Source organism: Crocuta crocuta, unplaced genomic scaffold (assembly GCF_008692635.1).
Source record: "Crocuta crocuta isolate KB4526 unplaced genomic scaffold, BGI_CrCroc_1.0 scaffold687, whole genome shotgun sequence".
NCBI lineage: Eukaryota > Metazoa > Chordata > Mammalia > Carnivora > Hyaenidae > Crocuta > Crocuta crocuta.
The window spans coordinates 2,706,249-2,732,794 of record NW_027530182.1 but is presented as its reverse complement, the minus strand read 5'-3'; the positions used below and the strand labels follow the sequence as shown (position 1 = coordinate 2,732,794).

General features: G+C 37.4%; 1 protein-coding gene across 2 annotated transcripts in view; it reads right to left on the bottom strand.

The window, feature by feature from the left end:
- Window positions 1-26,126, bottom strand: part of CNTLN (centlein) — a 283,942-nt gene extending 257,816 nt beyond the window's left edge. For both annotated transcript variants that reach the window (XM_077765063.1, XM_077765065.1), the window contains exons 1-2: window positions 25,694-26,126; window positions 17,080-17,168 (exon numbers count right to left, since the gene is read on the bottom strand). In XM_077765063.1, coding sequence (XP_077621189.1) covers window positions 17,080-17,168; window positions 25,694-26,053 — 449 coding nt within the window. In that variant the 5' untranslated portion in view covers window positions 26,054-26,126. The remainder of the gene's footprint in view (window positions 1-17,079; window positions 17,169-25,693) is intronic.
- Window positions 26,127-26,546: the final 420 nt, after the last annotated feature.

Here is a 26,546-nt window from a genome sequence, read left to right as displayed (position 1 = left end):
ACTCTTGATTTCAGCTCAAGTCATGACATCACAGTTTGTGAGATCAAGCCCTGAGTCAGTCTCTGTGCTGACAGCGTGCAGTCTGTTTCAAATTCTCTCTCTCCCTCTCTCTGTGCCCCTCCCCTACTCTTTCTCTCAAATTAAATAAGCATTAAAAAAAATAATAAAAAATAATAAAATAAATGCATTAGTATCTCAACACATTACTCAAACCAGAAATCTACATAGGAACATAATTAGCATCCTCTCATCTAAGTTCAAATCAATAACAAGTGTGAGAAGCCATTCAATCCACTGAAACCAAAACGAAAAAGAAAACTTTACCCCGCATGATTAGAAATGTTTCTGATAAAGTCACCTAGGGGGAACTGTTCTGTGTCGCATGATCTACAAGCCATCCTGCTCACCAAGCCACCCCTCTACACCCATCCTCATGTGCAATAACAAATAAAACAAATTCAGTGAATCAGGGCAACATCCAGGGAGGAATTAGTTACATCATCCAAAAGAGACCTGAAGCTCTAAAGTATATATAATCCACCCAGGGGCGCTTGGGTGGCTCAGTTGGTGAAGCATCCAGCTCCAGCTTGGGACGTGACCTCATGGTTCATGAGTTGGAGCCCCATGTCAGGCTCTGTTCTGACAGCTCTGAGCCTGAAGCCTCTTTCAGGTTCTGTGTTTTTCTCTCTCTGTCCTTCCCCAACTCATTCTCTCTCTATCTCTATCTCTCTCTCAAACTCTCTCTCTTTCAAAAATAAATAAACATTAAACAAACTTTAAATCCACCCATAATTCCTGCTTCATCACTAAAGCAAAAGAAGCCGGAATGCATATTTCTAGTTTCATTATTTTCTTATATCTAAAACTTTAAACTTAACAGTACTTTTATAATGCATTTTCCTGTTCACATGTATGCTTAATGATGGCTTCAAGAACTGTTGGTGACACCTTCAAGACGACTATTCTGGTTCTCTTCATCTTTTACTCTGTTCTACTCCCAGAGCTTAGAGTACCTCTGGTGAAGGTGGTACATATCTTAATGTAGAACATTAAGGCAATACTACTCAAAATGCCTAACAGTGAACTGGTTATTACTGGTTTGCCATGAAATAAAGCAATATAAGTAACAAGACTTTTTCAACAAAGAAAGTATAAGTTTTAATTTACAGTCTGGCAATTGCTCTTTATAATTCGCTACCAACACAAGTCTGCAGACCACACTTAGATCTGCAGATCACCTTCCTATAAGATTTAAATAAATGCAAAGGAACAGAAAAGAAAGATCAGAAAGTATGGAAAAAGAAATTAGAACTAGTAGCAAGTGCAATAAACAGATGTAATGGAAGAAACAGATTAACAAGTTCTGGACAAATCTAAATAAATAAGTAGCGGCAAAGAAATGCAGTATGTCAATTCCTGGGATTCTTTGTCATTATAGGTGAATTACAAACTACAGTACCTTAAGGCAGAGCTGCACAAAGTGCAAGACTGTGTATACTGTTAGGTGAGTTCATAAAATTATTTACATAATTTTAGTAAGCAAAATAATAGCAGTTTCTATTGTTCTATTCCAACTTCAAAATAATGTTCTAGACAAAATAATGTATTATAAAATTTAAAAAGTCAAGGTAAGTTTGTGTCTAAGGCAGAGGTAATGGACTTTGGTTATAACACATTTTTAGTTACTCAAAGAAAAGTTGAGCAATTCAAGTTCCTATAGTTCCTTATGTACTGATATGCTACGAAACTCCACATTACTGTTTCTTAAGCCTTTATCATCCCACCTACTAAAGTAATGTTATCCTGTGCATTCAAAGATAAAATACAGTGGTAGTATCTTATGACACTAATAATATACTAAAGTGAGAATATATAAATAATATCAAGGCAATTGGATATGTAAGGCTAATAAACAAGTGATATATCCAAAATGTGCTTTTGGCCGTAGTTTATAATAAAGTCATAAAATGAAAGGTGAACTCAAATATCTACAAGTCATATAAAATAATATTTTCTACAAAATCATAAGGAAAATATAATGTATACATATGTTTTCTATTTGATATTATTCCATTAGGGAAATCAAAATTTTATTTTCAATAACACACTTCTACTTAGAATTAGTGCAAACTGTTTTTACATCTTTTTCCAGAGATCAAGGAAAGAACTGTATTAATATGACTATACTCATCATAGTACTCAGCAAACTCTATTATAAATTATCTGTACAAACATTTTTCTGCCCAGACAGTACTCTTGAATAGCTAAGACTGAGCTACCTTTCTCCATCTTTTTTCACAGTGTTGGACACTCAGATGACCCGGAATTGGTTATTTTTTTGAATGAGTAAGTGTAGTGGAAATAATCTGCTTTAGTGATGGCTATACATTTCTGAATCTCAAGGTCTGGTTTCCTTGCAACATTTGGTATCCTCTAGACATCCAGACCTAAAGATAATAAGGTTCCGCTAGAAACATTCAAAACGTCCTAAGAGCACCTGGCTGGCTCAGTCAGTAGAGCACGTTAACTCCTGATCTCAGGGTTGTGAGTTTGAGCCTGTCACTGAGTGTAAAAATAACTTAGAGATAAATCTTAAACACACACATGCTTTAAAAAGGTCCTAGGGGCGCCTGGGTGGCTTAGTCGGTTAAGCGTCCGACTTTCACTTAGGTCATGATCTCGCGGTTCGTGGGTTCGAGCCCCGCGTCGGGCTCTGTGCTGACTGCCAGCTCAGAGCCTGGAGCCTGTTTCAGTCTGTGACTCCCTCTCTCTCTGACCCTCCCCTACTCACGCTGTCTCTCTCTCTTTCTCCTAGAAATAAATTAAAAAAATAAAAAATAAAAAAAAAATAAAAAGGTCCTAGAATTTTCATTAGTTACCTTAACTTAAATTCTATACACTGGTTTTTTGGGTGCCTTATATATTGCTTTGTTTCAAAGTGATGATATAAAACAGAACTGATGTTTGAAAAAGAAATCAATAAGATGTTCAGAGCCGAGATACTAAGAGCCTAGACAGAGGGATTGGAAATTAAGGAAAAGAGGAATTACTGGATCTGAGTGACACAGAAAAAGAGAAAGTGACTGAACTTGGAATTGATTATCTGTTCAGAAAGAGACCAAACAGTATCTTGATTACCTTCAAGATGTGAAATTTAGAGGAAAGGAAGAAAATGGCATGCTTGTGGTAGTAAAATAGTTAAGTAGTTAAAAAAAAAAACCTCACAGGATAAGTCATTAAATTCTATAAATATTATACTGAAGAGCATTATAGACATGAATTAGAAATGCCATGCCATATAAAATAGTTATAGAAAGATATATAAAAGAAAAAATCCACATAAAAAGATATAAAATGGCTCTGAGACTTCATTCATACATAGTAAGAAAAATGCAAGTTAAAAATACTTCAGGATGTCATTTTATACCTTTCAGATAACGAAAAATCCAAGAGTTTGAAAACAATGTGATAACCAGGATGTGGGGAAAATAGGCATTCTTACATTGCCAGTATCAATATAAATTGGCACAATTTGGTAACACCTATCACAATTACAGTTATATATATGTTTTGATAGTTATGATAGTTTTGATAGTGTATGTCTATTGTTATTTAACAAATTCCCCCAAAATCTAGCAGGTTATAACAACACAGAAGGACTGATATCTGTCATGACGATGAGGAGGAGCTCTACTGACTCATTCCACAGTGAAACTGGTGAACGTTATTTTAAAACAATCACTGACAACTTCTACAATGGACCTAATAACAAATAGCAAATGAAATATCTTTTCAACAAAATCTACAAATATTCAATAAGAAAGACAACAATTTATGGAAATCAAAAGGGAAAGGATTGGGAAACTCACAAGTATGAGGAAATTGACATACTCTTAAATAAACAATGGGTCAAAGAGGAAATCAAAAGAGAAATGAGAAAATACTCTGAGATGACTAAAAATGAAAATCTCGAAACATTACAATATAACTAAAGCAGTGCGTAGAGGAAAATTTATGGTTCTAAATATCTATATTAAGGAAGAAGGAAGGTTTGAAGTAATAACCTAATGTTCCACTATTAAACAGTGAAAAAATAGGAGCTAACTAAATCTAAAGCAAGCAAAAAGGAGGAATAATAAAAATTAGAGAAGATACTAATGAAATAGAGAATAGAAGAAAATTAATGAAACAAGAGCTGTTGTTTTAAAAAAGACTGAACAATAAAACTGACAAGTCTTTGCCTATATTGATCACAATAAAGAGAGAAGTCTCAAATTATCAGAATCAGAAATAAGAAAGAGTATATTACTACCAACCTAATAAAAACAAAAAGGATTCTAAAAGATACTATGAAAAATTGAATGCCAGCAAATTAGATAACCTAGAAAAAAACAGACAAATTCCTAAAAAGACACAAATTTCCAAAAGTGACTCAAGAAAAAAGTAGAAAACCTAAACTCACCTATTCAATTAGCAATAAAAAATATTAACCACAAAGCCCAGGGGTGGATCAGTTTACTGGTGAACTGTATCAAACATTTAAAGATTTAAAGAACAACTAACACAGAACTTCAACAACAACTCAAAAAAAAAAAAAAAAAAAAAAAAAAAAGAATAAAAGGAAACACATCCCAACTCATTTTATAAGGCCTGTATTACCCTGGTACAAAACATGAAGATACCACAAAAAAACTAAACTATAGACTATTGTGATTTTATTTTGATTTTATCCATTTTGATTTTATCTTGGTGTATGGCGTGAGAAAATGATCTAGGTTCATTCTTCTCCATGTTGTTGTCCAGTTCTCCCAGCACCATCAGTTAAAGAGGCTGTCTTTTTTCCATTGGATACTCTTTCCTGCTTTGTCAAAGATTAGTTGGCCATACATTTGTGGGTCCAATTCTGAGTTCTCTATTCTATTCCATTGATCTACGTGTCTGTTTTTGGGCCAATACCACACTGTCTTGATGATTACAGCCTTATAGTAGAGGCTAAAGTGGATGGTGATGCCTCACATTTTGGTTTTCTTCTTCAATATTACTTTGATTATTCAGGGTCTTTTGTGGTTTCATACAAATTTTAGGATAGCTTGTTCTAGTTTTGAGAAGAATACTGGTGCAATTTTGATTGGTATTGCATTGAGTGTGTAGATTGCTTTGGGTAGTAATGACATTTTAACTATATTTATTCTTCTGACCCATGAGCATGGAATGTTTTTCCATTTCTTTGCATCTTCTTCAATTTCCTTCATAAGTTTTCTAGAGTTTTCATCATACAGATCTCCTATATCTTTGGTTTGGTTTATTCCTAGGTATTTTATGGTTTTTTTGTGCAGTTGTGAACGGGATAAGTTTCTTGATTTCTCTTTCTGTTGCTTCATTATTGGTGTAAAAAATGCAATCGATTTCTGTACGTTGATTTTGTATCCTGCAACACTTCTGAATTCATGGATCAGTTCTAGTAGGCTTCTGGTGACATCTGTCANTCCTTCTATCCCAACTTTCTCGAGGGTCTTTATTATGAAGGGATGCCTATCTTGTCAAATGCTTTTTCTGCACCTATAGACAGGATCATATGGTTTCTATCTTTTGTTAATGTGATGTAACACATTGATTGATTTGCAACATTGAACCAGCCCTGTAACACATGAATGAATCCCACTTGATCATGGTGCATAATTCTTTTTAAATGCTTTTGAATTCGATTTGCAAGTATCTTTTTGAGGATTTTTGCATCTGTGTTCATCAAGGATATGNAGGGCTGCTTTATGTCACAGTATGTGATCTATCTTGAAAAATGTGCCACGCGCACTTGAAAAGAAAGTGAATTCCATGGTCTCAGGATGTGGAGTTCTAAATATATCTGTCATATCCATTTGGTCCAATGAGTAATTCAAGTCCATTGTGTCTTTGGTGATTTTCTGTCTAGTTGATCTATCCATTGCTGTAAGTGGAGTATTAAAGTTCCCTGCTATTAGCACATTCTTATCCATAAGATTGTTTCTCTTTGTGATTGTTTTAAATATTTAGGTGCTCCCATATTCGGTGCATAGATTTATAACTGTTAGTTCTTCCTGATGGATTGACCCTGTAATTATTATATAATGCCCTTCTTCATCCCTTGTTACTGTCTTTAATTTAAAGTCCAACTTGTCTGATATAACTACAGCTACTCCAGCTTTCTTTTGACTTCCAGTAGCATGATATATACTTTTCCATCCCCTTACTTTCAATCTGAAGGTGTCTTCCAGTCTAAAATGAGTTTCTTGTAGACAGCAAATAGATGGATTTTGTGTGTTTTTTTTATCCATTCTGCTACCCTATGCCTTTTTATTGGAGCATTCAAGTCCATTTGCATTCAGTGTTATTATTGAAATATATGGGTTTAGAATCATCGTGTCCTTTCTGGGATTCATGCTTGTGGTAGTGTCTCTTGTATCTTGTGTTCCTTGCAACATTTCCTCAGAGAGAACCCCTCAGGATTTCTTTAGGGCTGGTTTAGTGGTGACAAATTCTTTCAATTTTTGTTTATTTGGAAAGACTTTTATCTCTCCTATTCTGAATGACAGGCTTGCTAGATAGGGGATTCTTGGCTGCATATTTTTTCCATTCATCACATTGAAGATCTCCTGCCATTCCTTTCTGACCTGCCAAGTTTCAGTAGATAGGTCTGTCACCACTCTGATAGGTTTCCCTTTGTATGTTAGGGCCCTTTTCTCCCTTGCTGCTTTCAAAATTCTCTCTTTGTCCTTATATTTTCCCAGTTTCACTATGATATGTCGTGCTAAAGACTGATTCAAGTTACATCTGAGGGGAGTTCTCTGTGCCTCTTGGATTTCAATGTGTATTTCCTTCCCCATATTGGGGAAGTTCTCTGCTATAATTTGTTCAACGACTCCTTCAGCACCTTTCCCTCTCTCTTCCTCTTCTGGAATTCCTATGATAGGGATATTGTTCCGTTTGATTGTATTGCTGAGCTCTTGAACTCTCCTTTCGTGTTCCTGGATCAGTTTATCTTTCTTTTTCTCAGGTTCCTCATGTTGAAAGAAATTTCAAAAGATCTAAATAATTGGGAAAATGTCCCATGTTCAAGACATAGAAAACCTAACATTGTTAGGATGGCAATACCCCCCAAACTGATTTACAGATTCAATACAATCCCCTATCAGAATCCTAGATCACTTCTTTGTAGAAATTGCTAAACTGCTACTAAAATTCATTTGGATTTACAAGGAACCCAGGAAAGCCAAGACAATCTTGAAAACAAAGAACAAAGTAGTAGGACTCCACTTTACTGATTTCAAACTTACTACAAAACAACAATCAGGACAGTATAACACTGGGACAAGAACAGACGTATAGATCAATGGAATAGCACTGAGAATTCAGAAATAAGTTCATGCATCTATAGTCACCCTATCTTTTAACAAGTGCAAAGAGCATCCAATGGGGGAGAAATAGTCCTTTCAACAGGTGCAAATGGATATCCACATGCAAAAGAATTAAGTTGGATCCTTAAGTCACACCATTTATAAAATTTAAAATGGATCAAAGGCATAAATGCACTCTTACCATTATTTGTCTATAAGGAACGGAATGGAACAGCTGGAGACAGGGGTGAGAGGGAGACTCATTGTACATTCTTTAACACTTTTAAAATGTTGAGGCACCTGGGTGGCTCAGTTGGTTAAGTGTCACACTTTTGGTTTCAGTTCTGATCATGATCTAATGGTTTGTGAGTTTCAGCTCTACATCGGACTCTGTGCTGACAGCATGGAGCCTGCTTAGGATCCTTCCTCTCCCTCTCTCTCTGTCTCTCCCCTACTTGCACACTTTCTCTCTATATCTCTTTAAATAAATAAACTTAAAATTTAATGTTGAGCATATAATCATATACCCATACTACTTAATCAAAATTATGTATTAAAAAGTTACAAAAGAGTTAAAGAATTCCAGTTAATAAATAGAGAACAACTGGGGTGCCTGGATGGCTCAGTCAGTTAAGCGTCCAACTTCAGCTCAGGTCATAATCTCGCAGTTTGTGGGCTGGAGCCCCACGTCAGGCTCTGTACTAACAGCTCAGAGTCTGAAGCCTGTTTCAGATTCTGTGTCTCCTTCTCTCTCTCTGCCCCTCTCCTCCTCACACTCTGTCTCTCTCTCTCTCAAGAATAAATAAACATTAATAAATAGAGAACAGAACTGTAAAATCACAATTTTAACTCTTAATGAAATAATAAATTCAGATTATCAATGTACCCTAAAATTAGGTGAAATGTTGATGGATAAGTGTATACTTGTAGGGAACCAATACATTATTACATTTACTTTCTAGATTACCTATTGGCCCTAAGGTAAAAATACAACTTTATAATGGAGGGGTCAGATTGTCATTACCTTAATGCATTGACTTACATTATCATTACTCAAAGTGGCACAATCAAATATGAACTTTCATTGGATATGCTATTAAGTACATAAAAATATTTGTGCCAAAAAAGTCGAACCTGAATATAATCAAGCTTTGGATTTAGCTCAAATGACAACACAAAGAAGCAATCAAGTGAATCCAGACTACAAGACCTTCTAAAAGACAACTAATAACCATGTTCATTTAACAAAATGATGTCATTAAACAGAAAGAGTACAGGCTGTTCTAGACTAAAGAGACAGAATCCATTGATCAAAGTTATCACAAAAGGATCTGGATAAGATACTACGTGCCTTCTGATGTGATGTAATAATAATTATATAAAAATACCTAAGAAAATCAGGCCTGAATCTGAATAAGACTCTACGTGTAATTACAAGTCTATGGTATCTATAGGGTACAGTATATTACAATCTGAAAAACCCAAATGAAACAACTTATTTCTTTCTTTTAGTGCTATTAAGAAAAAGACAGAAGAGAAGGATATGAAGTCTATATAACCAGTGGGTAGGCTATGTTTGGATCCCCATAGGAACAAACTTTTCTATTTTTATTTTTTTTCACAAAACAGATCACTTATTCAATATATTTTTATTTTTCTTAAGTTTATTTATTTATCTTGAGGTTGGGAAAGGCAGGGAAAGAAGAAGAGAGAATCCCAAGCAGGCTCCACACTGTCAGCACAGAGCCCAATGCAGGGTTCAATCTAATGAACGATGACATCACAACCCTAGCCAAAATCAAGAGTTGGACGCTCAACCAACAGAGCCACCCAGGCATTCCAGGATCAAACCAACTCTTTAAAGAAGTATGAGACTATTTCAGAAATCTGAAAACTGACTGGATATTTGATTGTATTAGGGAACAACTACAGAATTCTAACTAGGATAAAGATTCCATGGTCATATTAAAAAGAGCCCTTATCTTTTACAGAAAGTTAATTTCTCATTGAAGGACTCAGAATTTGTGAATTGGCCTATTTGTTACAACTCATTTGTAAGCTTACAGCCAATACTCATGGCATTTTTCAGTCATTTGCAGGCATGCCCAAGGCAGCAAAAAATGTAAGTCACCCAAACCACATGTTCCCAGCTGAGGTTAAACAAGGGGCCATTCTGTTTCAGTTCTCATACCATAAACAAGTGCCAAATTTTTCACAGTTTTGTACTTTTTGTTGATGATTTCACTATTAAAAATGATCACCAAGCACAGTGTTTAGTGTCCTAAATGCAAGAAAACTGTGATGTGTCCTATGAAGTAAAGAATGTATTAGACAATCTTTATTCAGGCATGAGTTACAGGCTATCATGAGTTCAGTGGGAACGAAACAATACATATTAAATGAGATGTCTTTAAAGTGAAACATACATAAAATAATGTTATATGTTGACCAGTTGACAAAAAGTTGTGACCAAAGGTTCACAGGAACCTAAACCTTTATTTCCCCAGAAGCAGTAGTCCAGTGTTGACTAATTAAATGTTTGAAATGACTTTATTGAACATAACTGCTATGAGTAACAAGAACTACCATGAACACTTATGTAATTGTGGATAAAATAATATGATGTATGGGAGTTGCTTCAAAGTAATCCATTAGTGGTAGAGGGAGCAAAAAAGCAGAAGGAAGTAGAAGTTTACTGATAAAATAACATTGGCCATGTGTTGATAATCCTCAACCTGGGTGGTGAGTAAACATGGCCGTTCATTAATATATTACCTCTACCTCTGCATATAATTCAAACATTTCATAATAAAATAAAACATATACACACAAATATGCGGACAAGCATACCTCATTTTACTGTGCTTTGCTATACTGTGCTCTGCAGATATTGAGTTTTTCACAAATGGAAGGTTTGTAACAATCCTATGCCAAGCAAGTTTATTGGCAGCATTTTTCCAACAGCATTTGCTTACTTCACATCTCTGTGTCACATTTTGGTAATTCTTGCAACATTTCAAACTATTGTAATTGTTTTGGTGCATCACAGACCATATGCATATAAGATAGCAAACTTAATTGATAAATGTTGTGTGTGCTCTGACTGCTCCCCTGACCAGCCATTCCCTGATCTCTTTCCCTCTCCTCAGGCCTTCTTATTTCCTGAGACACAGCAATATTGAAATTAGGCCAATTAATAACCCTACAGAGGCCTCTAGTGTCCAAGTGAAAGGAAGAGTTGTGCATCTCTCACTTAAAATCAAAAGCTAGAAATAATGAAGCTTAGTGAAAAAAACAAGTTGAAAGCTGAAACAGACCAAAAGCTAGGCACCAAAAGTTAGCTAAGTTGTAAATGCAAAGGAAAAGTTCTTGAAGGGAATTAAAATTTCTACTCCAGTGAACACATGAATGATAAGAAAGCTAAACAGCCTTGCTGCTGATATGGAGAAAGTTTTAGTGGTCTGGAGAGAAGATCAAGCCAGCTACAACATTCCCTCATGCCAGAGCCTAATCCAGAGGAAGGCCCCAACTCTCTTCCATTCTGTGAAGGCTGAGAGAGGTGAAGAGGCTGCAAAAGAAAAATGTGAAGCTAGCAGAGGTTGGTTCACGAGGTTGAAGGGAAGAAACCATCTCCATGACCCAAAAGTACAAGGTGATGTACAAGCTGCATCAAGTTATCCAGAAGACTGAGCTAAGAGATTTAACAAAGGTAGCTACATTAAATAACACATCTTCAGTACAGATAAAGATCTTCAACACAGATAGAACAGCCTTTTATCAGAATATGACACCATCTAGGACTTTCATACCCAAAGAGAAGTCAATGCCTGGATTCAAAACTTCAAAGAACAGGCTGAATCTCTTGTCAGGGGCTAATCCATTTGGTGACTTTAAGTTGAAGCCAATGCTCATTTACCATTTTGAAAACACAAGGGCCATTGATAATTACACTAAATCTATTTGTCTTATGCTCTATAAATGGAAGAACAAAGTCTGGATGACAGTACATCTATTTACAACATGGTTTACTAAATATCTTAAGCCCACTTTTTAGAACTGCTCAGAAAACGATTCCTTTCAAAATAGTACAGCTCATGGGGCACCTGGGTGGCTCAGTCAGTTAAGTGTCCGACTTTGGCTCAGGTCATGATCTCCTGGTTGGGGGTTCAAGCCCCATGTCGGGCTCTGTGCTAACAGCTAGCTCAGAGCCTGGAGCCTGTTTCAGATTCTATATCTCCCTCTCTCTCTGACCCTCCCCTGTTCATGCTGTCTCTCTCTCTCTCTCTCTCTCTCTCTCTCTCTCTCTCTCTCTCTCTCTCTGTCTCTCAGAAATAAATAAAACAGGGTGCCTGGGTGGCTTAGTCAGTTAAGTGTCTGACTTTCGCTTAGGTCATGATCTCACGGTTCGTGGGTTCAAGCCCCGCGTCAGGCTCTATGCTGACAGCCAGCTCAGAGCCTGGAGCCTGTTTCCAGTTCTGTGTCTCCCTCTCTCTCTGACCCTCCCCTGCTCATGCTATCTCTCTCTCTCCTAGAAATAAATAAAACATTAAAAAAATTTTTTTAAAAAAAGAAAGAAAGAAAACATTTAAAAAAATTCAAAATAGTTCAGCTCATTGACAACTCCACCTGGCTACCCAAGAGCTCCAATGCAGACATACAATGTTTTCATGCCTGCCAACACAACATTCATTCTGCAGCCCGCTCATCAAGGAGTCATTTTGACTTTCAGCTGTCACTGAACATGGTTCTTCTGATGGATCTGAACAAAATCAATTGAAAGCTTCTGGAAAGGATTGACCATTCTACATGCCATTAAGAGCAGTCAAGATTCATGGAAAGAGGTCAGGATATCAACATTACCAGAAGTCTGGAGGAAGTTGATTCCAAACCTTATGGATGATTTTGAGGGATTCAAGACTTTTGTGGAGGAAATAATTGCAGGTGTGGTAGAAACAGTAACAGAACTAGAATTAGGAGTGGAGGCTGAAGATATGATTGAACTGCTGTAATCGCATAATTAACACTTTAACAGATAAGAAGTTGCTTCTAATGGATGAACAAAGAAAGTACTTTCTTGAGTGGTTCCTGGTGAAGATGCCATAAGACTGTTGAAATGTCAACAAAGGATTTAGAGTCTTTCGTCAACTTAGTTTACAAAGCAGCAGCAGGGATTGAAAGGATTGACTCCAATTCTGAAAGAAATTCTGTGGGTAAAATGATATCAAACAGCATTGCATGCTACAGAGAAATCTTTTAGAAAGAAAGAGTCAATTGATGTGGCAAACTTTATTGTTGTCTTATTTTAAGAAATTGCCACCCAACCTTCATTCAGCAACTACCACTCTGATCAGTCAACAGCCACAACACCAAGGCAAGACTTTACATGAGCAAAAAGATTACAACTCAATGAAAGCTCAGATGATAGTTGGCATTTTTTAGGAATAAAGTGGTTTTTTTGAACCAATAAAGTATTTTAAATTAAGGTATGTACATTATTTTTTAGACACAATGCTGTTGCATACTATAGTGTAAACATAACTTTTATAAGCACTGGAAAACCAAAAACTTCTTTGACATGCTTTATTGCAATAATCATTTTATTGTAATGGTCTGGAACCAAACCCACAACATCTCCAAGGTATCCCTATACCCAACATCCTACCAAAAAACTTACCAGGAAATTATAATAAAGTGTCAAAAAGTTAAAAAAAAAAAAAAGAAGAAGAAAAGAAAGAAAGAAAGAAAGAAAGAAAGAAAGAAAGAAAGAAAGAAAGAAAGAAAGAAAGAAAGAAAGAAAGAAAGAAAGAAAGAAAAGGATTACATATAGGCATTTTTTCCAAAAGGGGATTGACATTTGGAGCAATATAATTCTTTAATCAAGCAGGATTAACCTATTTACTTCAGTATGGTTAGCAATCCCAGCCTGCATCCACTCTGACAATAGCAGCACTACTTGAAACTAACAAGACAGGCAAAGATTTATCCAGAAGGCCATTCATCACAGCATGATCATACAACTTTCTAAAAATACAATAACCTTAATGTACCAAAACAAGATACCAGTTAAATATAAATATGTTGTATCAAAATAATAGAATACATTGTAACCAGTAAAAATGATACTGTACTTCTTTTTAAAGATGATTAACTTGAAGATGATATTGACTTCCACAGATCACATTGCCTTGAATAAATACCTATCAGCATGAAAAATAAGAAAAGGGGCCAAAATTGACCATAAATGTGAGAAACATTTGAAAGACAATGTGCTCACAAACCCAGAGAAGAAAAATCAAAATCAAAACCTAAATGATGCCTACAGTGAGAGGAAGCTGCTTTTTTTCGAAGATACCCAAAGAAGTTCTAAGTACCCAATTAGCAAATACAGATAACAGAATCCCACAGGAGTCAAGAAGACTAATAAAGGAACCATTTATAAAAAAGCTGAGTTTCTTACTCACTTGCAGCATTTGCCTACAGCAAATGGCTACAAACTACTTTCCTTAATCAAAAGAAAATCTTAAGTACTAAGTCTGAAAGGGCCCACCAAAGACTGAGAAAGTTGGATTTTTTAAAAACCCTAATTAATACATCATGGTGAAATTTTACAATGTTATATATAAGGAGGCAACCTTAAAAGTTTAAATTTTTTTAATGGTTATTATTGAGACAGAGAGAAAGAGAGCATGAGTGGGGGAAGGGCAGAGAGAGAGGGAGACACAGAATCTGAAGCAGGCTCCAGGCTCTGAGCTGTCAGCACAGAGCCCAACGCGGGGCTCGAACCCACAAACTGTAAAATCATGACCTGAGCTGAAATCAGACGCTTAACTGACTGAGCCACCCAGGAGCCCCTTAAAAGTTTAATTTAAGCAAGCTACCTAGAAAAAAGAATCATACTTGCACTGGATCACACATACACTTGGTAGCACCTCTACATGCTAAAAGAAGGTAACAGAGCTAAACTTTCAAAAACCTGAAGGAAATTATGTGGACATAAAGTTACATGTCCAGCTGAACTATCAATCAAGAACAAGGACAAAAGAAAGACATTTTCAGGCATGTAAGGAATCAGAAAGTGGAGCACTTGTGCATCGTTTCTGAGAAACAATTTTGAAAATGTAACCCAAAAAGAAGAAAAAGAAAGACGTGGGATGCCAGGAACTGTGGAACTAGTCCAAGAGTACAATGAAAAGAAATTCTAGGACGATAGCTATGAGTAGGTTTAGAAAGCAACTAGTCCAAATTCATACCATAAGCCAACAGGCTCAAGAAAGAATGTCTTAGGCTGTTATACAAATACAGACATTCTTCATGATAAGACAAAGCAGAAAAGAAGGGCAATTAGAAATTCCAAGGGGAAAAATGTTGTCTAGGAAGATCAAGGCACAGACATTAGACAGACTTAAAGGTAACATTAGTTGGGTAACTAATGGACTACACAAAAACAGTGTATTTGACTTTGATATTGAGAATATTCGTTTTTGAAAAATAAAGATTCAATGGTATAACATTCTTCCTTTTTCACAGGTCAAAACATACTACCTGGTTCTCTAGGAAATGAATGTTCACATATTTATAAAGTTATAAATGCCTCTTACAGGTTTCCAGTTTCAAAAGTCAACTCAAATTCCAAAGTATCTCATAGTATGACCTATGGACTACAACATCAGAATTATCTGGAAAGCTGTTTTTAAAGGACTTCTAGGGGCACCTGGCTGGCTCAGTTGTTTAAGCATCCAACTCTTAGTTTCAGCTCAGGTCATGATCTCACGGTTTTACATTCAAGCCCTGCGTTGGTGTCTATTACTGACCATGCAGAGCCTGCTTCTCTCTCTCTCTCCCCATCTCTCTGCCTCTCCCCTGCTCATGCTGTCTCTGTCTCTCTCAAAGTAATTAAATAAAAAAAAATTTTTAAGACTTCTGGGCCTCATCCCTAGAGATTCAGTGAGGAAAGTCCCAGAGATGGGCATTTTAAAAAATTCACTAGGTATAGCTTATGCACACGAAAATTTTGAGAATCATGGCTGTAAAGTAATAATCTCCAAAATTTTCCATTATATATCTTATCAGCATAGGGCTTTTGAGTACATACTCACAAAATATATGTGCATTTATTTACAAAGTGTGTATGTATACTTTTATATGTGTGTTATGTATATTGAAAAGTAGAAAGCTAAAAAGATGTGAAAGATAACTCAACAATATTTTAATATTTGTTTCTCTTTCAACCAAGAGGAAAGTGAAAATTAAAGACAGTTTTAGCGAGTTTAAAAAAATAACAAATTAGAAAGTTGGAATATACAAATAAAATGAGAGGAAGATAATGAAAACATTACAGAAATGACTACTGAAATCCCAAGAATGTTTCTTCTAGAAGGCTTTTTTGGCTAGAAAACAGAATGCAACTGAGAGTGATCACATTTCATCTCAAGGAAGTAACAAGGGTACTTCAACAAAAGGCCTAATTCTGATCATCAAAAGGGAAAAACGGGTTGATGAATAAGACATGTAAATAACATGAAGAGAAAGTGAATATACTACTTTAAGAGTTCACAATAACTGAGGATTGTAAAACTGTACATAGGTATCTAGCACAGATTTTTGAAAGTCAAATTCCAGATACTGGAATGATCCTAGGGCCAGACATACCAAAGGTCAAGTTACCAAAAAATGATATTCAAATTGTATAATCATGATTCCAATAAAGAAAAAAATCATGATTCCAAAAAGGCATGCATCCATATGCTTAGCTTCTCACTTAGAAAATGTACTGAAACCTGTTTAATAGGAAAGCAAGTTGTTGGGGCGCCTGGGTGGCTTAGTCGGTTAAGCGTCCGACTTTCGCTTAGGTCATGATCTCGCGGTTCGTGGGTTCGAGCCCCGCGTCGGGCTCTGTGCTGACAGCCAGCTCAGAGCCTGGAGCTTGTTTCAGTCTGTGACTCCCTCTCTCTCTGACCCTCCCCTGCTCACGCTGTCTCTCTCTCTCTCTCTCTCTCCTAGAAATAAATAAAACATTAAAAAAAAAAATTTAAAAAAAAAAAAGGAAAGCAAGTTGTTTTCATTGCTATGCTAAGCATCATGGGACTACTGTACATCAAATGCTTAGTAAGGAGTACCCAGCATCACTCCACTATTTCCAATGATCAAGGAGAGGCCCAGTGATATATAGTTAAATCAATGGGAATTCCCTACAGGGTAATACAGAGTGCTAAGTGAAATCCCTCAGCCTGTTCCAGAACACTTACTCTATTCCAGCAAAGCCATCCCAGGCTTTCAGGTATACACTGCAATTACCTTCGAGGAAAAGTGAGCCATGTCTAGGGAGGATCATGTCTACAAAGTTGTCAACAGAGGCGGTTTCAGAGTAAAAAGCCAAATAACAGGTACTTCTCCAATTTTTAAAGTTACACTATATATAGTAGCTCAACATACATATAAACAGACACACACACACACACACACAGTGTCTAGCTCATACTTTTATCTCTTACCTGCAAACCTCCCAAATACATCAGAATATAAGCAGGAGACATGCCTATTTATATTTAGTAACTGGCACCCCTCAAAATAAGTTCAATAATAATTAATATCATGCCTCACATTCATTTGGAAATAAAATCTCTTTAGGGGCTTAATGTCAAGTTTTAATAATAAAGCAAAACAAATTCAACAAACCAAATACTCATGAAAAAATAACTTGGGAGCTCACCTTTCCACAACCAAACTGACTGCTTGTGTGAGATCTGGGTTTGTCACCTGGAGACGTTTCCACAACGACCATACAAATTCTTTATCAGCCTTAAAGAAACAAAAAACATTTTTAATACATTGCTTTGTAGCTCTATCAGAGAAGATAAGACACTACATTAAATTTTAAAATGAAAACAGTTTCTTGATCCCTAGTTCTATAATTATAAAACAGACTCTTGAAAAGTGTAACAGGTAGCTTTATTTTAAAAAGTTCTTACACTGGTAACCCACATTCACTCTGACTACTACTACCACCCACACTTTAGGGTATAAATGCTGGAATGCTAAATATTAGTTATTTTGCTCTAAAAGGAATTGCTCTCTATTTACAGCTCCATCTTTCAGCAAAATTCCTTGGAAGAGTTGCCTAGGAACACAGTCTCCACTTCCTCACCTCATTCACTCTATTACTTCCTCCAGTCAGATGTTAAATTCCCCACTATGATGTTAAATTCAAGAATGGAATTAGAGGGTGTTATGCTGAGCAAAATAAGTCAGGCAGAGAAGGACAAACACCATATGTTTGCACATATAGGTGGATTAGGAGGAAGTTAATGGAGGACCATGCGGGAGAAGGGGAAAAATAGTTGGGGAAAGGGAGGGAGGCAAACCATGAGAGACTCTTGACTGCTGAGAACAAACTGAGGGCGGATGGGAGTGGGGGAGAGGGGAAGGGGGGTCATGGGCATGGGGGAGGGCACTTGTTGGGATGAGCACTGGGTATTATATGAAAACCAACCTGACAATAAACTATTTAACAAAAAAAAAAAATCCTTTTTTAAGGTCCCCTATGTAGCCAAATCCCATAGAAAATGAGCAGTTTTAGTCCTTAATGCCTATGTCAGTTGTTATCAACTACTGTTGACTTAGGAACCACTTTGGGGGAAGTTTTTAAAAATAGTGATGACCTGGAGATTCTGATTTAATTGGTTTCAGGTAAGGTTCGAGCACCAGGTATTTTTTAAAAGTTCCTCAGGTGATTCTGTGCACGCAGGGTTAAATAAGAACCATTGCTCTAGGGGACCTCATAGTCCCATGGTTTTATTTATCAATTCTACACTGAGGAATTCCACATTTTCCGGCCTTAGCCACTTTGTCTACCCCTAGGTACAGACTCCAATTTCTAACTGCCTACTCAGTAATTCCACTTGAATACCTAATAGGTATCTCAGATTTAACTTATCCAAAATAACCTTTCTGATTTCCTACGCTTTCACAAACCCACTCATATGCATCTCAGAAAATGACATCACCATCTAGTCATTTCTTCAGAGGCCTAATACCTACAAGTCAATTCTGGTTGCTCTCTTTTCCTCACATTTCCTATCCAAACTATCAGCAAATCCTATTACCTACAAAATATATCCCATTCTAACCTCTTCTCACCACCTCCACCACCATCCTCCTAGTCCAGGTCAACCCCTTCTCTTGCCTTCTCCATGATGGTGGCCTCGCCTCCCTGCAGCTCAAAAGTCCTCCAGTGCACTCCCATCAGATTAGGAAAATAATCCAAACTCTGTATCAAGGCTATAAGACCCCACATTATCTGGCCCCATACACACCTCTTCAACCTCATCTATCACTCTTCTCATTCATTACTTATACTAGTCTTCTTGCTCCACTTGTACCAGGGCCTTTTCACATGTATCATCCATCAGATTTCCACGTACATTATTTCCTCACTTCATTCATTCACATCTTTGCTTAAATATCACCTCAAAAGAAATCTTCCTTGACTACTGTATTTATAGCCACCCAGACCATAAGTCTCTGATAACCCTTTGCTCTGATTAATTTTTTTCACAACACATTTCATTTTATAATACTATATTTGGTTGGTTGATTGGTTGGGTTTACTTGTGTGGCAGGTATTTTCATTTGTGTCTGTGTCATTTGTGTCTGTGTCCTTCATCCATTCTCTCCTTCCTGTTAGTAACAGAAACCATTTGGCTTTTTGCTGCCCAATTAAAAAAAGTAAAAGACAGGCCCCTCTTCCCTATGGGATATATAACTACGTTCTGCCAGCAGAATATGAACTATTGCTGGAAATCTTAAAATTAGATTTATGTCTACCAAATATGTTACAATTTTTCTCCTAGTATGTTGCTGTATATTTATGATGAAGCATTTTTAAAAAGGGTAAGTTATTAGTTTTATCTATTCAATTTTATCCATCTTTTTCATTATGGCTTATCAATTTCATGTACCAATTTTCCTAATCAGCCTTCTCTACTCAGAGATTAGAAATATATCTACCTATGGACCGCCTGGGTGGCTCAGTTAGCTGAGCACCTGACTCTTGAATTTGGCTTGGGTCATGGTCTCAGGGTCATGGGATCAAGCCCCACATGAGGGTCTGTGCTGTGCGTGGAGCCTGCTTGGGATTCTCTTTCTCTCTGTGTCCCTCTCCCTGTTTGCACATCCACACGTGCACTCTAAAATTTAAAAAAAAAAAAGTATCTACCTATGCTTTCTTATAAAATTTTTGTTTTCATTTTTTAATGCTCAAATCTTTTATCTACTTTACTTACTTGTTTTTAAAGAACTTTTGACAGTCTGAATACAAGAGAGTACTGCCTTACCTAAACAGTCTTATATATATCATGCTTTACTTTATCCCTTTAGAATCAAGAATTTAGAATTTGGATATTAAAATGATTTAAATTGGGGCACCTAATTAACTCCGCTGGTTAACTTGATTTCAGCTCAGGTCATGATCTCATGGTTGGTAAGATGGAGCCCCACACTGATAGCGCAGACCTGTGAGGAATTCTTTCTCTCTGTGTCTCTCTCTGCCCCTCCCCCCAACTCAAAATAAGTAACTAAACTTAAAGGAAGGCAGGATGGAAGGCAGGATGGAAGGAAGGGAGGGAGAAGGAAGGAGGGAAGGAAATGATTTTAGTTAAAAACAAGAAATGTCAGTATATAAATCACATGTCGTAAACTGCCTGAAAGGTAGTGAAGGTAAGAAAAAATAACCTATGCAACATAATATACTCTAATATCTCTATTTTTTATTTTGTTTAATGTTTTTTATATTTATTTTTGAGAAAGAAGCAGAACACGAGTGGGGTAGGGGCAGAAAAAGGCGAGACAGAGCATCTGAAGCAGGCTCCAGGGTCCAAGTTGCCAGCACAGAGCCTGACACTGGGCTCTAACCCACAAACGGTGAGATCGCGATCTGAGCCCAAGTCAGACACTTAACCAACTGAGCCATCCAGGAGCCCCTAATACCTCTTTTGAAGAGGTATGTTAAGGAAATTACAAAATCCCTTGAAACCAATATTATCTATAAATTTATCTTACAGCTCACTTTAAAACAAATAGGGAAGAATTACATGTATTTTCACCTAAACTTTTCTAACTAAAATATTAAGCAATAAAGGTTAATATTAAGTAAAACTGTAAAAAAGTAGGTTTTCAACATTTATAAAATTAGTTATTTCCAGTTAAATAAGTATGACTTAATAACAAAGGATTTATCTCTAGCACAGTTGAAGGGATATAGCAAAAAATCAAAAACTATCTGATGAAAAAAATCTTTCCATTTTAATTTATACATTTTTCCCCTCTTTTCTGATTTTCCCATTGTGTTAGTTAATGGTTGTTTCACATCTCCTCTTCAATCCACACCAAATAGAAAGTAACAACAAATTCTCCTTTCTTTTTTCTACTTTCCAAATTTCTAAACTTGTTATTATATTTTTTAATTTATGGTAAGCAACGGTATTCAAGTTCCCTTTGTCACCTAAAAACAATCAAATGTATAAGTGATATTTGATTAGAAAAAAAAAGCAAGTTCTTTTGTAAGTAATAAAATGCTATGAAGAATAGATTGTGAGACTACCGTATTAGTTTTGTGAGTGTTTCAGTTATTTATTTATTTATCTAAATGTTTATTTACTTATTTTGAGAGAGAGCAAGCAAGGGAGGGGACAGAGAGGGAAAGAGAGAGAGCGAATCCCAAACAGGCTCCACACTGTCAGCACAGAGCGCAACGTGGGGCTCAATCTCACAAACCATGAGATCATAACCTGAGCTGAAATCAAGAGTCAGACAATTAACTGAATGAGCCACCCAGGTGCCCCAAGTTTTTCCGTTATTTAATGCTATACAATATTCCATATGGATTATACCTTAAATTACTAAAAAGTTACTAAAATTACTAATTTGTGTGCAAGAATAAAGCGCTGCCCTAAAAACAGAAAACTAATTTTCAAACTATTCCAGACATTATTAAAACAGTAAACTACTGCCAATCTATCCTCTTTAGATTTTCCTATAGTTTCCCTTCATTTGGGCACATACAGATGTCCTTTTAAAAAAAATTAAAAATATAGGGGCACCTGGGTGGGTCAGTCAGTTAAGTGTCTGACTTCAGCTCAGGTTATGATTTTGCAGTTCATGAGTGCGAGTTCTGGCACTGGACTTTCTACTGTCAGCACAGAGCCTGCTTCGGATCCTCTCTCCTCTCTTTGCCCCTCCCTGAATCATGTTCTCTCTCTCTCTCTCTCATTCAAAATAAACATTTAAAACAATTAAAATTAAAACCTTTAAAAACTTATAAATTATTTATTCTTACTCCATAACTCTGACACAGAATCATGTAATTTAAAATTTAAATTAGAGGTACCTGGCTGGTTCAGGCAGAAGTACATGAGACTCTTGATCTTGGGGTTAGAAGTTCAAGCCTCACTTTGGGTACAGAGATTACTCAAAGAAATAAATAAACTTTTAAAAATAATTTCAATTTAAAAATCCTACTCCTGATAAAGTTTATTAAATTCAGCCTATGAAAGAGTTGACTAAATGCTTAGAGATTTGAGTCTAAATTATCTTACCAGTGGATTGGTTTTGACTTTCATTTATCAGCTGACATGGAAATAATACCAACTTTAAAGACACAGACATCCAAAATTGTCTTTTTCACTGGGTACATACTCTCCCAGCACTAGTTGAGTGTCTGGCAACATAACATGCCCTCAGTTGGCCTCTACTGGAGGAATGAATTCAATATACATGAAAACTATTTCCTGCCTGTCTGAATGAATCCAGGGAAAACAATGGAGTAAATCTAATTACAAAGTAGTCTCTCAATAAATTATTGTTATGAAAAAGAATTGCACAAAAAGATTCATATACTAAAATACAACTACTAACACTGGTAAGGATTCTAATTTGAGAACAGTAGGTTCTCAAATATTTTTTTCTTTATGAATGACTGGACAAGTTTTCAAAACACCTAAAAATCTAACAAAAACATAACTGGCTGAGTTCTCTATACTCTCAATTCCAACATCACGTTTCATCAAACTTAGTTTCATCATTAAAGTTATAGTAATAAACGTATATTTATTTCTTTATTATTATTATTATTATTTTTTAGTAAAGCCTGCATCTAACGTGGGGCTTGAACTCACAAGCTGGAGATCAAAAGTCATATGCTCTACCGACTAAACCAGCCAGGTATCAACATATATATTATTTAAATGCCCTAAATAATTTTTTACCTGAAATTGGGCTTACAGGTTTAATGATTTGATATCATTGATAATGATAATGATAATTTTTGGATGCTACTGAAAAAGGAAATAAGCTTTGAGATATACATATATATGTCACAATCAAATATATGTCTGTGTGTATATATCATATATACATAACATTACTTTTTCTCTTCTGGTATTCTACAAGTGCTGATAAATGTATATATACACGTACTTGCAATATACTGAACTGCAAATTGAACACATTCTCCTTACAAGTAGAACACATTCTTGAAATATAATTAAAATTAAGACTACAGGAAAGGTGGGCTCTAAATCAATAGACAAGGCATAAATGTCACAAACTTAAAATTGTCCTTTGAAGCACCCTTGAAATTTCATTAGAAAAAAGCTACATTGGAAAGCTAATGTCTCATCCTCAGTAAATCCAATACAGACAGCTTTCCTCTCCACATTAATCATGTTTTCTTTAGCTAAGCACTGTATGTATGCTGTTTGCTAATCTGGAGCATATGAAAAAAAAAAACTTTTAACATTATAATCACATAGAGTTGGATGAGAAACATTTGAAACTCAGATAGCCTTCTTACACATGCTTATTCTGAGTAATTCCAATGGGGTGGAATGTTATATGGAACCACTCAAATTTTCTTTTTCTCCACCAAGTACATATAATTGAATTCCTATAAGCTGTATAAAAAGAACCAACTAACCTATATGAAGGTACTATTTATGACCAGCAACGAATTTGTAGGATTCTTTTTCCCCAAACTGTACAATCCAGCCATTAGTGTGTCAAATTAATTTAGTAGATCTGAGCAGTATTTTCTTTAAAAAGTGTAATTTAAAAGAAAAATCAGTATTCACAGTAAACAATTGGGGTAAATATTCCTTCTGAAATTCTAGGTATGTGTATGTTGTGTACACTATGTTAAGGTGAAAATGAATTTATTTTGGGTTGCAATTTTGAAAGTGTTTGAAAAACAGGGTTAATACTATGTATCCTTGGGTAATGTGATTTTAGCTAAAGAAGTAGAACAAATCAAAAGGTGTAAAAGTGAATTTTAATTAAACACTTTTTTATAAAACAACTGGAAATTCAATTATTATTTCTCCCAAGACCAGGAGTGTGGTTTGACCACAGTTTTGAATGGGATACTCCCAATCTCATCTCACATTACTGGAATGCCAATGATCATCTCACAGGGACAATATTACAAAAATCTCAGGAACCATCACTCTACCCTAATTATCACCATCTCTATTCTTACATCTGGGCATCTACAATGCCTAGAGCCACTTTAATTATCTTCCTAATCCATATTTGCCCAAGGTCACAAGGGCCAACACCATAGTTGAAGCTACATTTTTTAAAGAACAGGGAATGGAGGGGCACCTGGGTGGCTCAGATGGCTAACCTCTGACTTCAGCTCAGGTCATCATCTCCTGGTTTGTGGGATTTGTGGGTTCCAGCCCTGTGTGGGGCTCCCTGCTGACAGCTCAGAACCTGGATACTGCCTCCTGGATTCTGTGGCTCCTTCTCTCTCTGCCCCTCCCCAACTCACACTCTGTCTCTCTCTGACTCTCTCAAAAATAAACATTAAATTAAAATTTTAAAGAATACGGAACGGATTTAGGGTGAGGGTCTTTGGGCTATTTCCAATAGAGTGAGTTCCTTAATCAAGTCAGTTATAAAAAGTATTTCAGCTCCTTAGCCAGCTATAACTATGGCATATATAGAGAGGGAAGGGGGAGAGTGCAGAAGGTATGGGCAAATAGCATCTTAGGTTAGGACCTGTCAAAGTAACAAGAGTCTTTACCATGGGTTAACATCTTTAAACTATCCAAAGGTGAAGTATGTAAATGACAAAATGCTTAATTCACTGGTGTCTCCTATTTGTTCGAACAAACTTTGCTTCTTATGCAGTGAAGAACAGAAAATGAGAAAATGAAAAAAAGCAAATAGTATTTCCCCAACTTGTTTAAGCAAATGTATATTCAATTTGAAGAAGACTGTCCTGTCTTTACAGCCTTCACTTCATCAGCAAGGACCTACAAAAGGGGCAAACGAATCCAATGGAACAAACTATGAGAAAGAAGCAATTTCATGAATTTTTACTAATCTAAACTGATGACACCGTTCATAGTTACCTTGGTTTTTAGTAATTCCTAACTGGTTCTATCTTGAAGACAGAGTGACTCAAAGATCTATTGTTGGGTGAATCCGCAGCATTTATATCTCCCAACCCTGTCTAAAGTTTCCGGTAAAATCGGAAAAGAGGTGGTGGTAAGGATGCAAAACTAAAGTAAAATCAAATCTCTTTGAACATGAGGACAGCCAAGCCATCTTTAATAACTCTACAAATAACAGGCAAATAATTTAACATAATTGATTTAGAATTGCTTTTCGCTGGCAACATGACCTGAAATTCAAATTTCTCTTTCAAAGACTATCGAATTAGTATAACTGATTAATAAACACCAAGCATCATCTATTATGTGTGGAAGTTCCCGCCCCAAGACTTCTTTAAAATTACTGGTCTGTGTTTACAACTTAAGTTTAACTTGACTTCAGAACAAGTGTGGATTTGACAACTAAAAACAGGCTCTTTCACCGACGGATTTTATTTTAACATAAGTGTTTAAACTTTCCCGTTCAACGTAGCAACTCGTGGACGGCACTCGACTCCTCTCCAAGTACTACAAACAGGCACAACCGAGAACTTGGGCTTCAGGGGGGCGGGAGGCGGGGGAGGGTGCGACTACACGTTTTCGTGGAATCCAAGTGCAGAAAACCAAACGCGGGCGCCGAGGCGAACTCTGCCCGGCTTGTCCGGGAAGGAGCGGGAGCCCCAGGTCCGGGAGCGGGGCGCTGCTACGCCCCCCAGCACTAAGCAGCGGGCAGGGCTGGGTGTGGAAGCCAGGAGGGAGCGCCGCGGGACCAAGATGGGTGGGTCCCGAACCCGCGCTGCGACGCAGCCGAAGGCAGAGGGAGGGGGCGCGCCTCCCCACCGGACCTGCCCCGGCCCCGCTGTGTAGGGGAAAGGCCGGAGGCCACCTCGATACCTGACACAGGGCCAGCTCCTCCTTTAGGCTGCTCAGCTCTTCCTCCAGCAGCTGCGTCCGGGTCACCATCGCCTCCTCTACCGAGATGCCCTCTAGTCGCTTGGACCCCATGGGCGAGCTGAGGAAGGGAGCCTGAGCCGGAGCTGCCCCCCCTGGCCCTCGCCGGCCCCCTGACCCTTCTTCGCCCCGCCAGCATATATCGTTTTTGTCCACGACGCCCGCCCGCACTGCGTTCGCAAGACCGGAGGCCTCGCTGCGCACTGCGTGTATCACAGCTCCCCGCCCAACACGTGGGGACCAGGGACCCAACTGTCGCGCTGGGGGCGGAGGGAGCGGTGAGGGAGGCGAGCGCGCCGCCATGGCCGCAGCTGCTAACGGGTCAAGTTCCCTCTTGGAAACTCCACCTCCCCTTCCCCATCCTGGCCAGCCCGACGCTCCGAGCTGCGCATGCGCGAGCCTTTTCCCGCCTTAGCGCGCGGGGTCTCGCGCTCGCGGATCCCCGCCAGCTTTCCGCGGGCCGCGCGCCCGGCGCGAGCGTTAGGCTGCGCACGCGCCTTGGCCCGAGGGGTTAGGCCTTAAAGCTGTGCGCGCAGCCTCGAAGTACCCCGCCGGCCCTAGTCTTCAGTTCCCAACGCCACGCCTTCCCGCCCACCTAAAACCCTACCCGTCACTTAGCGCCTAGCTTACATCCCACCTCTTAAAGTCTTCCTTGACAAGCCCCTAGCCCCAAATGATCCTTAACTGTGAATTCCTTTGCCTTCAAGGCCCCTGCCAACTCGTTTGTCACGTTTCATTGACCGCCCTGGAGTGTTAGTTACACAGCTAATCTCTCCAGCGCTGTTGTAAGCTCCTT